Source organism: Hippoglossus hippoglossus, chromosome 3 (genome assembly GCF_009819705.1).
Source record: "Hippoglossus hippoglossus isolate fHipHip1 chromosome 3, fHipHip1.pri, whole genome shotgun sequence".
Lineage (NCBI taxonomy): Eukaryota > Metazoa > Chordata > Actinopteri > Pleuronectiformes > Pleuronectidae > Hippoglossus > Hippoglossus hippoglossus.
This window is the reverse complement of record NC_047153.1, coordinates 25969407-25983959: the sequence shown is the minus strand read 5'-3', so window position 1 is coordinate 25983959 and position 14553 is coordinate 25969407. Positions and strand designations below refer to the sequence as shown.

Genomic DNA, 14553 nt, shown 5'->3' with positions numbered 1-14553 from the left:
GGATGGTGACATTCAATGAGGGGGGTTTCTATCTCGCCGTAGTCCTTGACAGATAAAACGTGGGTGTTGATATTGTCCCTGGTCTCACTGATACCAAGCGGATACACTCTTGATAAGTAAGGAGCTGGTAAGACATTGATGAAGTCTGGAGTGGAACTGACAAGCTCTGTAAGTGGATAACATCGTCAGGAGAACCAGCCTGTTACGGTGCGGATTAGATTTTTTGATTATTCGATGCAGGTGGGTTCACGCCGAGCAGGAATACATCAGCATACTCAGCACTGTCTGAACTCAATACCAGATGTAATGCGGCATTTCATAGCATGTGCCATAATTACATTTTAATGCTTCCCAGTTCCTCGCCGCTGTGGAGATTTGCTCATACGCCGGCAACTTCAACAACATCCGTTTATTTTACACTCCCTTTCCTCTGGACTTTATTAGTTATCCACTGCTCAGCACACTTCCACTAATCCACTGAGTCCTGAGCACATTCTCATTTCAGTGCGATAAAGATGAAACACCACTGTAAAGAAACCCGTGATTTATGAATATGAGGAGAGAGAGACGAAAGACTTATTGTTGGTTTGTCCAGAGCCTCTAATTCTCCCAATAATTCCACAGCACATGAAAACTTAACAAGAGGGAAACTAGTTGCTAAAAGAAAAGCCTTTCAAGCAAACAACTGAGCATTCGTGAATGTTTAATTAATCAGTAGTGACAAAAGGGAACAACAGTCAACAAAGAGATTTTGATTTCCATTTCTTATGCATTATTCCCACTGGCAAATCACAGGCTGCTGTCAGCTACGACTTGCCTGTCTAGCCCATCACTGTGGCTGTCCCTGCACTGCACAGACAAAACCCTTTGGAGAGCTACAGTACATTTCAACCGAATCCAAATCTATGAGCTGCAAGGATCAAGCAACAGAGCTCAGACACCAAGAGTTCACTGTTATTCTGTGTTTACATGAATAGTTTTGCGTTGTGTTTTGTACCTTTTTGCTCGCACCCGCAGCAGCAGCCAATAACAACCAGCGACATCGATCATGACAATCTGAGGCAAATCGCTGTTACGTCGAGGAGCTGAAGCGGAGGGTGCATCCCACAGATGGGATTTAGGGAACAGATTCCATTACATACCTAACACCATCTGCCCTAGCATGTTTTGTCAGCTTCGTGACAGGTAACAAGAGGAAGCTCAATGAGGAAACACAATAACAAGTGCTTGTCGCCCAACAACAGACCCTGGTACCCTCGCTCAACTCCTCCAATGTCAAAACGGCATAAAGACACACTCTGATCTCCTTCCTGCTACTGATGGAAACATTTTCTACAAGACTCCTGCTGCTCTGGGGTCAGTGCCAGTGTAAAAAAATAAACAGTATACTGATCCCCTTACAGGCCTCTGCCTATTCTACATGAGCTAGACATTTGAATTATGTGACCATCACACACTGGCCATTTAAATACATGGATGCGATAAGAATGTGAATATATGAATACATTGGCATACAGTGAAACAGAAAGTGTTTGCAGTGGTTTGTGTACCAGTCTGTGGGAGCTTGTAGAACGATAGCTCGTGGCAATTAGCATCAGTCAGTGTCGTCAAGCTAAGTGACAGGGTGGTGCTAACAATTTGTGTGTTGTGAATGCAAACCTTTTATGTGCTTTTATTTGGCTTCTTCTACTTCCTCTATGATTATACTTAAAATACTTTAATTAAAGACTTGGAATGCACATATTTATACAGTGAGATACGTTAAGCTGCGTTAGGCCCAATTCATGCTTCTGAATTGGGCTACGCGTCATAGTTGTGCATAGGTGTGTGTGGGTCATGCTGCAATTACACAGCCGCGACGCTAGTGGCTGTAGAGTTTCTATGCTGGTGTTGAGTGTCTTCTTGTTTCTGGTCCACTTATTTACAAATTCTCTGTCATCTCTGTCAGAATAATAGTGAATGTTACTAAGTGGATCGTGTTGGAGTTGGAGCTGATGTTTTTGCAGAGCAATTACTTTTTCTTAAAGAACTGCAACGAAGAAAAGTAATTTATGTACATTTGTCAACTCAATTCAAATTAGCGGCGAGTCTGCCTGAAACGTGATGCTACCAAGCAGACCAATCACAGCTGTTGCAGTCTGCGTCGCCTCAACGTGTCGTTATATTTTTGGGGAGGTGCATGTCAGGGTACAGCATAGGGCTCTGGGTAGGGTAGCTTCGCATGAATTCGGATTTAGGAAGAAAAAATGTTCAACGGCCAATTCTATATTCTATATACTAAATAAGGTAGTCGATAGTGGTTTCTATTGCTAGTCCCAATGGTCTACAGATTTTGCCATCAATAAAATATTACAGTCTGGGCCTTTCTAAACTCTCCATGAATAATACTTGATCCTAGTCATCACATAACTGACTGACTGCACTCATGAAAATGTAAAGAATGCAATAAAAAAATTAAAAAAACATATTCCCAAATGGTCTACATCATAAGGCAGCATGACCCTTGACCCACACAAAGAGGAAAATAGCATTTTGTTATGCTTGCCAGAAGTGCAAGTGTTGTATCTACATATGCTGATGTTGCTGTAGCATGTCTGAAATGTGCTAATACTGCTCCCCCCCCCCCCCACCTGCACAACTCGAGTTGTGTGTGAAGAGCAGTAGGAGCATTTCCTGCTCCCCCAGTGTTGTGAGTATTTTCATCTTACAACATACAGATTGTTTGGCTCGTGTTGTGCATGTCACTTCTTTGTGTTTGTAGTGGATGTAACATTTGCATCGCGCGGCCGTGCTAAGCGCGTGTTGACTTGAAGTTGCAGCACTGAGCTATGGGTGAAGTTCTAGTGATTTGATTTGATTTATCATTCTTGTATTTCCATTTGCGGAGACAGTCGTAGCGGGCAGGCTTGTAAATAGGCATGCTCATTTCCTCTTATTCTTATTCACTCATTATTTTTATGCAGTAGCCCATTATAGATCTGCCGTCTCAGGAATCTCACACACTGATGAGTGCTGCGTGCGGAATGGACCAGAATTTAAGCTTGTCTATTGTGACTCACCAACAGCAGACATTTCTGGAATAGCAGCTCTGTACGGGCCTTCGATGAACTGTGGGGGATTGTCATTTATGTCCTGGACTTTGATGATGAACTCGGACGGTGGCTCCAAGGGCTCGTCTGTATCGGCATTAACAACCTGGGCTGTCAGTGTGTACTCTGCCTTCTCCTCGCGGTCCAGCCTCTTCATGGCGTGGATGTCGCCAGTTAACTCATTGATGGCAAAGATGGTGCCTGCCCCCTCGCCCGCTAGGACATACTTGATGTTCTTGCCGCCCACATCCAAGTCTGTGTGTAGCTGCAATGGAGAGACAAAGTAAAAAAATGTAAGTTTAAAGGTGCAGCAGAGTCAGTTTGATTCCACTGTGTAAACAGAAAAAAGAGGGTAGAGGGTGGGGGGGGATATAATTAATGCAACTTGATAAGCTCAGCACATTCTGGAACGTCTCGCCGTGTAAATGCAGATAAGTTTGCAATATGACTGCAATGTGTTGTTTTTGCTGCTGTGCTTGGTGGCAACTAGTGTAGCAGGGATACTAAACGTGCCTCAGCATAGCCTACACTTTGCTAAATGAGGCCCGCTGGGGACAATAACTTTATAAGTAGCACAGGAAATGGACCTTAGCCTACATTGTTCCTTGTTTTTACGTCGCAAATACATCATAGAAACACACAATGTGGGGGGATATTGCTCCCTACAGTCTGAAATTCACAATACGAAGATGCTAGAAGCGTTCTGAATGTGCATTCCACAACACGGCCAGAACAGAAAAGTATCAGAATCCATGAAAAATTAAGGAGGAATCTGTGAGCACAGTGGTTCATGCTCACGAATAACTAGCCCCAAAGTTACTGGACTATACTGCATGTTCCTCATTATTTTTGTAATTACAGTTTCATTAGTTCACTAAAGCTGCATTACGTGCTAGGCTGACTGGCTGGCTCCCACTCGCCACATGGGCTGAGTATAACTAATGAGTCTTACAATGCTACACGAGGCCGTGGAAACATCTGTGGACAAAAGAACAGGCAAAAACCGTCTGCCGTTTCAAGCTAAAGAGGTAAATTGGAAGGGCAGGAGATACAATGGTGCGAAAGAAAGAGGTCATAGAACAAAAGAAGCACCAGGGCTTCATGTGTGAAGCTGAGGACCTTGCTTTCTATTTACATGAACAGAGAGAGCACTTCTTTCACTGTAAGTCACCTTTCAAATAAGCCTCTTGATCCCCAAGGTGAGTGACTTTCAGAGCAGAGGAGAGAGGCACCGAGCACAGCAAGCAGAACATTTACAGATCCAACGAAGTGCAGTGTAGCTGTGACACAGCTGGCAGCCGTCCTCTCTTCAGCTCGTATTTTTGTTAATATACGCGGCTCTCATAAACACACACACACACACACACACACACACAGCCGAGGCATTCATCAAAACATCTGTATTCAGCAGCTTTAATTTCATTTCCTGCCTCAGTCTTTCAGCAGCGATTCCTGTGGGAGCGTGGCAAGGGTGCAGAATAGCAAGGTAAAAATCTGTCGGTGAAAATCCCGACCTCTAAACCCCCCGCAATGTTTTTATAAGCCGCCTTTTATGCATATACCGTCTCTGAGGTGTTGTTTGCAGACACTGACAAAGCACATTCACTTAAATTGTCACACCTTGCACTTTTGTTTTCCTAATTGTGCCATCATTTCACATGAATGATGCAGCTCATTAACACAAATGCCTCACAACATCCTGCACACTGAGAAACTCTTTAAATGAGCTCAAATTAATGATGGTCTGTCATTGAGTTTTTTTATCCTATGTTGTGACTTCTTGTGTGAGGCGGTGTGCCCGCGGCTCGGCATTACAGTACATGACAGCATGTGGCTGGTTTCCCTCTAAGAGTTCCAACTTGACTACTTCAGCTTGCATATTGGTTTTGGTTGCACCATATATCACGCAGTGAATATTTTAGCGAGGCAGCTACAATTTAATCCTGGTGTGCTTGGCACTGACACGCCACTACTTCACTTGACACTAACGCTGTCAGGGGAGGTCACGCTACAAAGCCAAAGTCTTACAACATGTCAAAACAGGTATGAATATCTTCATTCTGGATCTTTTGCTCAAGGTCAGAATGAACTGACAGGAGTGTTTAAACACCTGCACTTCCATGGCAACGAGCAGATGCCGATGAGGAGTTTGCAATACAATCAAAAGCTTCAGAGTAAAGTCAGCCTTACGTTGAGGAGGTTTTGGCTCCTACTGTTTTCAAGGTCAGTAGAGAACATCGTGCACATTTATATTGATGTAGTTGCATAAAAAATATACAAGCTTTTTAAAATGAAATGTTTAGCTAGTGTCACCTTGAATTTAGATAATTTTACTACAGTTAATCTTGGTCTGACTATGAGTATAAATCTGTATATTAATATATATATATATACATATATTAATTTGGTTGTACTATGGCCGTGTAGGGTCTCAGTTAGACTGTGTTGCCCTCTATTAACCCATCAATAAATGAAATTCAGTTTATAAATTATATGTTCAGTCCGACTCAATATGCTTTAAAGCTGGTGAACAGCTTTGTAATAAAGTACAAATACAAATGAAGACTAATGCACACAAACAGAAATGGTAAAAGTGAACCGACAAAACCACTAAAATAGATGACAAACCCTAAAAATCAAAAGTTCAGCAGCTTAGAAAGAAAGAAAAAAAGCCTGCCTTGCCAGGACTGAGGGTTCATTCAAGTCCGTCAAAGCGACCAGACCATGTAATGCCTTATAAATTAGTAATTTCACCACTCCTGACGACGACCACACCAGAGGCCTCCTGCAACTTCTCAGTATAGGCTTGATTTTGTCCCTTATACCCTGCGCCATAGATCACTGCGCACAGAGCAGCAATAGATCATCTGGGCACAGAGCAGCTGGCTACTTTATAATGCTTCATTTATGCAAAGTTAGGATGTAAAGTCATGCAATCAAGTGGTGAAACTGTAACATTTAACTGCAAGGATAAACACAGGGGGAGGAAGAGCTGCCTGCAACTGACAGTGACAGTAAGCTGGTGCATTACTTCTGTCTTATATTTTCCACAGAAAGAATCAAGACTTCATTACTGTACATAAAATTAAAATAGCTGTTATCATTACGGCTGCACTATTATAAACAGAACCAACACTAGGAAACTGCACAAAAGGACTGTCACTGTGTCTGGAATTTTTAGGGCATTGTGGACAGCTCTAACATTTCATATTATAATTAAGTTAGCACATTGCATAGGTGTCTGGGTATAAGCCACGGTGCATTCTGGCTGACACCTTAACAAAAACTGTAGGTGGATGAATACATCCTCTACCTGCAAAAAAAAAATTGGCACACTGTGTGCTTTCTTTTCAAAACGGAAAGTCAAACATTCAATCATCACTTTGCTAGAAAGTGGCACTTTAACTCCCGATTCCCTGAAAGTTGAGGTGAGTCGGCTGTAACCAGCTGCAGCTCCCAACACTGATGTCTCCCCTAAATGCCCTGGTCGCCCACTTCTTAGACAGCCTGCGCACTGGAGCACACACACAGTCATCACAGAGTACAATTACAGACGGGAGTGGGGGGTTAAAGGAAGTCTGTCACAGGTCCCTGTCATTAGCCGAGTTGCCTGGGCAACTAAAACATCACCAACAATCAGTGACATTGACAGTGACATTCAGGAAATGGGCACATAATGGATAACAGCATAGTGTACTCATGATGATTATGTGCTACAATGCAGAGTGGAGTCACAAAACATCAATAGAGTATTTTGAGCAGAGTGGAGGCTCTTTAGACCCATGGATCATTTTGTTCGGACTGGTGGAGAGAGCGACACCTGGAAAATTATTGAAATGTTGCCCATGATGTGCAGTGTCATTCTAGTTGTGACCAATGTTAACAGTTATTGCATTATTTCATGAATGCAGACAGAGGCTATCATAAAGAAGTAATAAAACCATCAGTGAGTGCAGTGTGTGTATATGTATATATATATATATACACACTCAAGGAAAGTTATTATGACTTAGTCGCTGTACTCTGGCTGTTGAAAAGAAAAGACATCCATATATTTTGAGGCTGCAGCTCAGGATGATGAGGAGAGCCTTGGCTGACTGAAGAAATTATCCCATGGCAGTACTTTGCAGTGCTCTCTGCTCGGTGCCAGTCCTGTTGTGTGCATGCCCCCGCTCACACATGTACGCGTACACACTCGTGCACACCTCTATTTGCCAGCCACAACGCCCAATCAGGGGCTGCATGGGACTGCTTATCCTGTCAGCGGAGGAGGAAATATGTCAGTCCCTGCTGAAAATGAGCTTTTATGGCAATCACTTGAACAATCACTGTGTCCTAATGAGGAAGGTTCCACAGATTCCACTCCCCACCACCACCACCATCCCCGTCACCAGCACCACCACATCGAACCTGGGTTCCACATGGTTAATGTAGCCCTACAGAAGGGAACTAATGATTTTGCTCCTTGTCAGGGCAAATGTTGGATAGGACATGTTCTCCTCCTATGTATGTACCAGTAGGACTGGAGGAGGCAAGGGAGACAGAAGCGGGAGCGAGGGGGAGGACATGCTGTCACTGTGATGCCGCTTGTCAGCCACTGTCTTCTAGAACAGACTGCACACAGTACGTCGGACTGCCCTCTCCCCAAATCTGCCCCAGATAGCCCTTGATAGGGGTCAGAGATGACTTCTCTCCAGAGATCACTAATCTTAGGAAAAGTCAGTTACATAAAGACGTGTGTAGATGTTATTTCAGTGGTGGAAGAAGTGATAGATTCTTTATTTGAGTCACAGCACCAGTACTACAGTGTGAAAACACACTATTGCAAGTGCTGTCAGCAAAATGTACTAAAGCCATCAAATGTAATACTCGTCCTGCAGAGTAATGGCCTCTGTGACTCATATGTTATTACATGTGACATTACAAGTTTGTTAACACTGATGCAACAACGAGTAAGCTGCTTTGTCTGGATAATGATGACTTTTGTGAATCTTAAAAGTAACAAGCACCCGGTGAGAATAATGGTGTGGAGTAAAGAGTGCAGTGTTCCCCTCTGAAATGTAGGGGTGAGAGTACAAGAATATAAAAGTGCAAGTAGTTATTTAAAATACTTGAATATGTAGTTGCTTTCCAACACTGTTATTTATAATAAGACAGTGTGTAACACTAGATGACATTTACTGTAGCAAATTATGTAGAGTGGCAAAGACATACTGTAGAGCAGCATGAAAATGTGCTGTATAATGCATCACTGTGTGGACTCTAAATGTCATGTTTAGCACTATCCCGATGTGGCGGATATGACAGGTTTGTTTAACCTAGGTTGCATGACCAGACCAGACTGGGGGGGGAAATGTCTTGTTAACCATTAAATATGCAGCAGGCTGCGTGTTGTTATGTAAAATGTATGGGGACCCCAAGGCCACGCGCTGCATGGAATAGTTTACATAGCACCCTTTGTAACAGCCAGATGTTGACCTTCTTCTATTCTGTTCGGTCCCTTTATTATGGCTCAGTTCCTCATCTGGTCAGTGTGACCCAGTCTCACAGTGATCCCAAAAAATCATTTAAGAGGGTTTCATTTTGCAATGAGGGATCAACAAGGGCTAATTCATTGCCAAAACTGATAAAATTAGAGCAACCATTTTTTTTCTCTTTCCATCTGTACACCCTCAGGCAACCGCAGCCTAAATAGTTACTCTAGATAGATTCAAACATGTCTGCAAATGAATAGTAGTTTCCTCCCATTCGGTGGATTTCGACTCTGTTAATTACACCTACATGAATAATCTGTAATTCTAAATATTGCAATAACATTTTGAATGTACGGAACAGATGGTGCGATGCATGATATATGATACTCTTAGCTATTCTTGGGAACATTTTCCCTGCAGTCTGTCTCATGGCACGTAGCATTTTATCAAATTGGACTGAAAAGTTCCCTTCTGGTGCGAGCCACAACAGACCTTAATGGAGGAAACCATATAATGAACGTCCATGTCGCCGTTAAAAAAAGAAATTCATTCAGAAATAATGTAGCCTTAATTTTTCATCACACAAATAAGGCCAATTGTAAAGGTGTTATCTTAATGCTGATGTAGCCCTAAGATTAATTAATCTTTACTTCTCTTGTGAGCTAATACAGATTTTTCTCAACTCAGTTAAAATAAAACTCTTGAAGAAATTGAGGTTATCTCTTATTATTCTCCTGCAGCGGCCACGGAAGAATAAAATCCACGGGGATTTGTGGGCTTCGGTCGCAACAGAACAATAATCAATATAGCTGTCCTGAGAGGTCAGACACAGTATTCATGGAGGCCAAAAAAAGGGGGGAAAAGAGAGCCTTGCATGTTTTCCTGTTCATTTATTGTCAGTGCAGACCCTGGGAGAAAGAGAGATGGTGTCATGACCCACATACAAGCCAAGGTGATGGTTTGTAATTGAAGCCAGCGCCACTTGGAAAAGGCACCGTAATTACAATCAGCACCGAGACTCCCAGCATTGTGCCTCCTCCACACGGCTTTTGCGAACCGAATCATCGGCAAGCTTTTGCCTTCTGCTTCCATTCTGTTTTATTTTCCCCTTGGACAATCGCAAATTAATGAGACAAACAACAAACGAGACAATTTGCACTGGATTTGTGTGCTATCTGCACCAAGGTCAATCAGGGCTAATGTGTGCGCTGTCCATCCCTGCACTTTGAGCAATGGCACATGTGCTGCATTCACAGCCACCGGCGCGTTATTGCTTCTGGAGAATCAGTCAAAGCAGCTACCTTTGGTAGATATACAAGAGGGCAACACAATTAGATTTAGCCACCCATGAAAAGCCCTTTGTTTGTGGGTGTGGATGCACAGGAGGATGCATTTTAATCACGGGAGGATACAGTGTCACTGCAGAGAGAGAATAGGAAAGTAGGAAAATAAAGCACCCGGGCTTTCAGCTACATCAGCTCTCACTTCGAGAATGACCTATTGTATGCAAGCAATCTCCAGTATAGATTTGTACCACATGCCCATTACACCCTGTTGTAAGAACGAGAGAGCATTACATATTCAGTCTGTTCACTGTCGTGTGCCCGATACAGCCCTCAACTCCAAAAAGCAAAGGTAAATAAAAAAAACTAACACACACGACTTCTGGTAGAGTGGATGGGCCCGATTCATGGCAGCTCTGCATGTATCTTGTGAAGAGCTCCAGAATTAAGCCTCTCCCAGAACAATCTTTGGTTGGAGCGAAAACAAACAAACAAAAAGGAAAGAGAGAAATAAACGTTCCAAACAATAAAGACAGAGAGCCGTGAAAGAGTGTAAATGAGCTCAGCTACGGGGGCTGTGGTGCGCACGCTGCGTGTTAAATAGAGGGAGATTTTTTTGCATTAACCTCGACTACTGTCATTACCCTACCTGTGGGCCCCAGACTCATCGGTATACACAGCATGCCAGAGGCGGGTGGGTGTGGAGGGGCGCAAAACAAAACAAGCTTAATCAAGGAGCACAACAGTTTTCTCTTTCTTCTGTGCGGCTGACCTAATCAAATCAAGGAATGAGATTGATTTCACGAGGTGCAGATGGATCCCGTAGTAAGTCTAATTCAGTGTGCCAGCTCTCCACTATGATGTGTATTTTCTCGGTCCAGATGGTGCTCGGGTTTGTAATTCATATTTCAACATTTTACTCCCCCCTCTCTGCTCCGCTCCCTCCCTTCCTCACGCACTCTTTATTTCACTCTCTCAGGCTTCTTTCTTTTTATGCTGGTGGTTTAACCAGCGTGAGCGTTGATGTGAGTATTAACACAAACTCTGTCTGTCAAACATGTGATTCTGTGATCTTGTTAAATGTCTCAAACAGCACATGGTGACGAGATAAGTTTCATGGTCAAAGTGTTGGAGCTCATGTGTGGGAAAGTAAAGTAGGAAACGAGGGGTTGTAGCTACTGTGGAAAAAGTTTGCTACAACATTTGAAAGTAGCACTGCTGGAAGAAGAACTCAGATTCTTTACGTTATTAAAGAAGTGTACACAAAATAGAATTTAAAACATAAACATATACAGTGGACCCCAATTATGTCAATGAGTGAGGGGTTTGTTAATGTGCAGATGTACTAATGTAAAACGTTCATATATCATAATTAGTCATATAAGATTTGATTTTGACATATTATGCGGTTGGTGTTGCAATTATTTCAGTCAAGTGGACAGTTCCAAAAATCGGTTGTGGGTGAAACACAAGTTTCACCCATAAAATTTATTGTGCCATGATTTAAACAGCAATTTTACATCATTAAAATATCCCATTACAAGTAAACGTTAAATTTCTAATTTATTCTTTGAGATATCAGCTAAATATAAAGTACTCAGGACAGCCCTGTACCTTGTAACTTTGCTTCTGTCCCTGTCAAACAGTGAGAAACACGAGACACTTTTCATATTAAATCATCTACATTTGGCCCCGTATGCAGGAGCACAGATTGTAACATCCACTGTGAACCTGTGATGAAGTTAACTTTAATTACAGTCATTAAGACAATTGTTATCAAACCCCGCAGGGGATTGGAAATTCCATTCTGATTTTCTTTGCATTCCCATAGGTTTCAAGAGGTGTTTCATATCAAGAATATATATAGACATGCACACAATTTCCATAATTGGAAGACATGCCGTGTTGGAGCCATTATTTGGGGCTTATTCCTGCATACTAATGCAGATGTGCTCCACAGTGCCTGTTCGAGCTGTCAAAGTCATTGTTCTCTACCTGAGGAGCCCTGCAAATTAGCCAGATTCAATGCCAAGTGCCACTGCTGGAGAGGCATGCCTTGTTGCTGTTGAGAAGTCCTGCAGGTGTACAGCAAGTTTTTCTGTACTGGGTCTTGAATAATGGACTCTGGCAGCTTTGGCTAAGCGCCTTTGTTTGTCTTATAGCAATTCTCCACAGTAGGTCTTTTTTCAGCATGAAACTGCAGGCTACAGCACTATTATACTAAAGGGTAATGTTCAATTCATTTCGATCAGTCAGATTTGTAAGTTTGAATGCCACAACATCTAAGGCCAGATTGATATGCAGGGGGTGAAGTCAAAAACAAACAAACAGGACCTTGACCTGTATGTTTAATAGCAGCTCTGATCTCATCTGCAGCAGGATTAGCAGCTTATAGCAGCATCTGCACTGACTCCGAGCGGCTTTGCCTGTACAGTATCTGCTGCAGTTTTTCCACATTTAAAGCCAGCTCATACCTCTCAACAGCTTTTAATAGGCAGGTATTGGAAAACCGTATTTTCTCGGGCCTAAGAACAAAAGTCAGTATAAATGAGGGCTTCATTCGCTATATTAATAATCATCTGTGCCTTCTCCTTTGAGAGGCCTGTGATATTGAGTATCATTAGACATGCAAATAACAGCTCCATTTTCCCCGTCCCTGGGATTAGGAAGGAAAGAGAGAAAAATGAAGAAGAGGCATGGCTGTGGCAGAAACAATTAAGTCGTCCTCTTCGCGGAAGCACTTGGCAGCCGGCTTCAGACTGGTAAGGGGAGGTGGGGGGGGGGGGTCCTTTTGGCGAGGCAGCGACGTCAACACGCTTGTCTGAGCGAATGTGCAATTGCCGCCGAGCATCGCTTTAAGATGTCAGATCACCTTGGAGTGGACGGCTGCTACAAGCACAAGCACTCTTTCTGTGTGTCATGATGCCACTATACGTGTTTCACACTCTGTCTCTGGAACACAGGCCCGGAGACGGAGGGTGAGGCAGGGTGCGGGGGGGGGAGGGAGGCAGGAGGGAGAACAAAGGAACAAGGAGCAGGCAAAAAGTAGACAAGGGAGAGGAGAGAGTCGTCTCTGTTGTCTCGCTCGGCGGACAGCGATGACATGCTCCTTTTATCCCTTCCCTCAACCCACATGGACGACCATCGAGTGCATTACCATGTCACTTAGAGACAACCCAGTCCCCCTCTGCCACATTAGACAAATATCCACGGCCTCCCTCACTTACATAATCGCATCCTTTGGCTAAAAAGGGTCGACTTTTACAGCCCGTTGCACCACTCCAATAGCACAAAAAGCAAGAGGCAGCATCAGAAATGATATCAAAGCCGTCATGAAGTGCCACACTGGAGACGGAGTACAACAAAATATTTTCATACACTGAAGTTAAAGTCATTTACTTTTCCCCTCGGTGCTTGGAAAGGGGGGAGTGGGCATGGAAATTGCCTCTCATAACCCATTTCCCTGATTCCCTTGTTACCCTCACTTCATTTTCAAGTTACCTGCATCTTCACACTTCTTTCCATCACATAACAAAGCTACCAGAGCTGGGGAAAAAATCAATCTTTGTCTGTTAAAAGGTTGCCTAAAGAAAAGTAAGAAAACAGGTTAGGCCTAGAGGGTATTAGAGCTGTAAGATGCAACGACTGAATTAAAGTGGCTTTTTTAAGACCAATAAAAACAGGTAGTCTCTCTGTCAGCCTATAAAAGAGGGAGGGGAAAAAAAGAATCACTAAACATGCCAAATCTCCAAATCTCACTGAAGATGAAAGCATGTGGCCCGCTGAGCTCAGTCCATCAACCTGGAGACAAAGACACATTGTAAGTCAGAAAGAGACAAAAAGTCCAAAGTGACTCCCTGAGATGCTCACGTCTCGTCATATCTTTCTCTTTCGCTCCCCTTCCCTCTTTATCACTCTGTCCCTCCTCTCCTGCTCTCGCTCCGTGTTTTTCTAGAATCGCCCGTCAGTAATGTCAACAGAGATTTCACGGCACAGTGCCGGTGCATCAGCCGGGCTCACATTTCCCCTACCTGTGATTTACATCAGAGGAGCGGCTCATGGGGGATTTTCCATGCCGCCGAATAGGAGAGGAGCGGCTGTGGGAGTTATGACGGTGGTGAAGGGGATGAGGGGCGCGTGGAGCGGAGGGGGTGGTGGAGCCAGTACCCTGGGGCTTGACAGAATAAGGCACTCTAACAATGGTGGCGTGGACCACCCGGCTGAGAGATGCTTTTACTGCAAAGAGAACCTGCATGACTGCATTCAGGTACTGCTCCGTAAATGTCAGCATGCTCCCGACACAGCACACAGGTCGCCGTGGGTTCCAGCACAGTTTGGAAGAACAGGACACGCATGTGTGCAGGACAGCTGTCATGAAAGCCTGGCAGATTTTAATGTTGTTGTTTTTTTTTCGAATTCATGTTGTTGTGGAAACAAACACCCCTAGAGCATCATGTGGGGTCAGAAATCAAATATTTTATGATCACCAGCACAGACTTAAAGGGCTTGTCTAGTACAACTGTGAAAATATAATAAATAATATAATGTACATTTGGTAAAACAACTATAAGGAATGTCTTTACTATTGTTTTTGCTTCTTTCTCTGCAATAACGACAGATAATAATAATATCTATTGCACTTCTGAGCAGGATCCCTGACACGTGGCTCTCTCTGAGGTTTCTATGTTTTTTCCCCTGTTAATATGG

General features: G+C 43.3%; 1 protein-coding gene across 2 annotated transcripts in view; it reads right to left on the bottom strand.

Annotated features, from left to right (window-relative positions):
• Positions 1-14553, bottom strand: part of cdh8 (cadherin 8) — a 92270-nt gene that overhangs the window by 54869 nt on the left and 22848 nt on the right. For both annotated transcript variants that reach the window (XM_034580488.1, XM_034580493.1), the window contains exon 3: positions 3060-3354. In XM_034580488.1, the coding sequence (XP_034436379.1) occupies positions 3060-3354 (295 nt within the window). The remainder of the gene's footprint in view (positions 1-3059; positions 3355-14553) is intronic.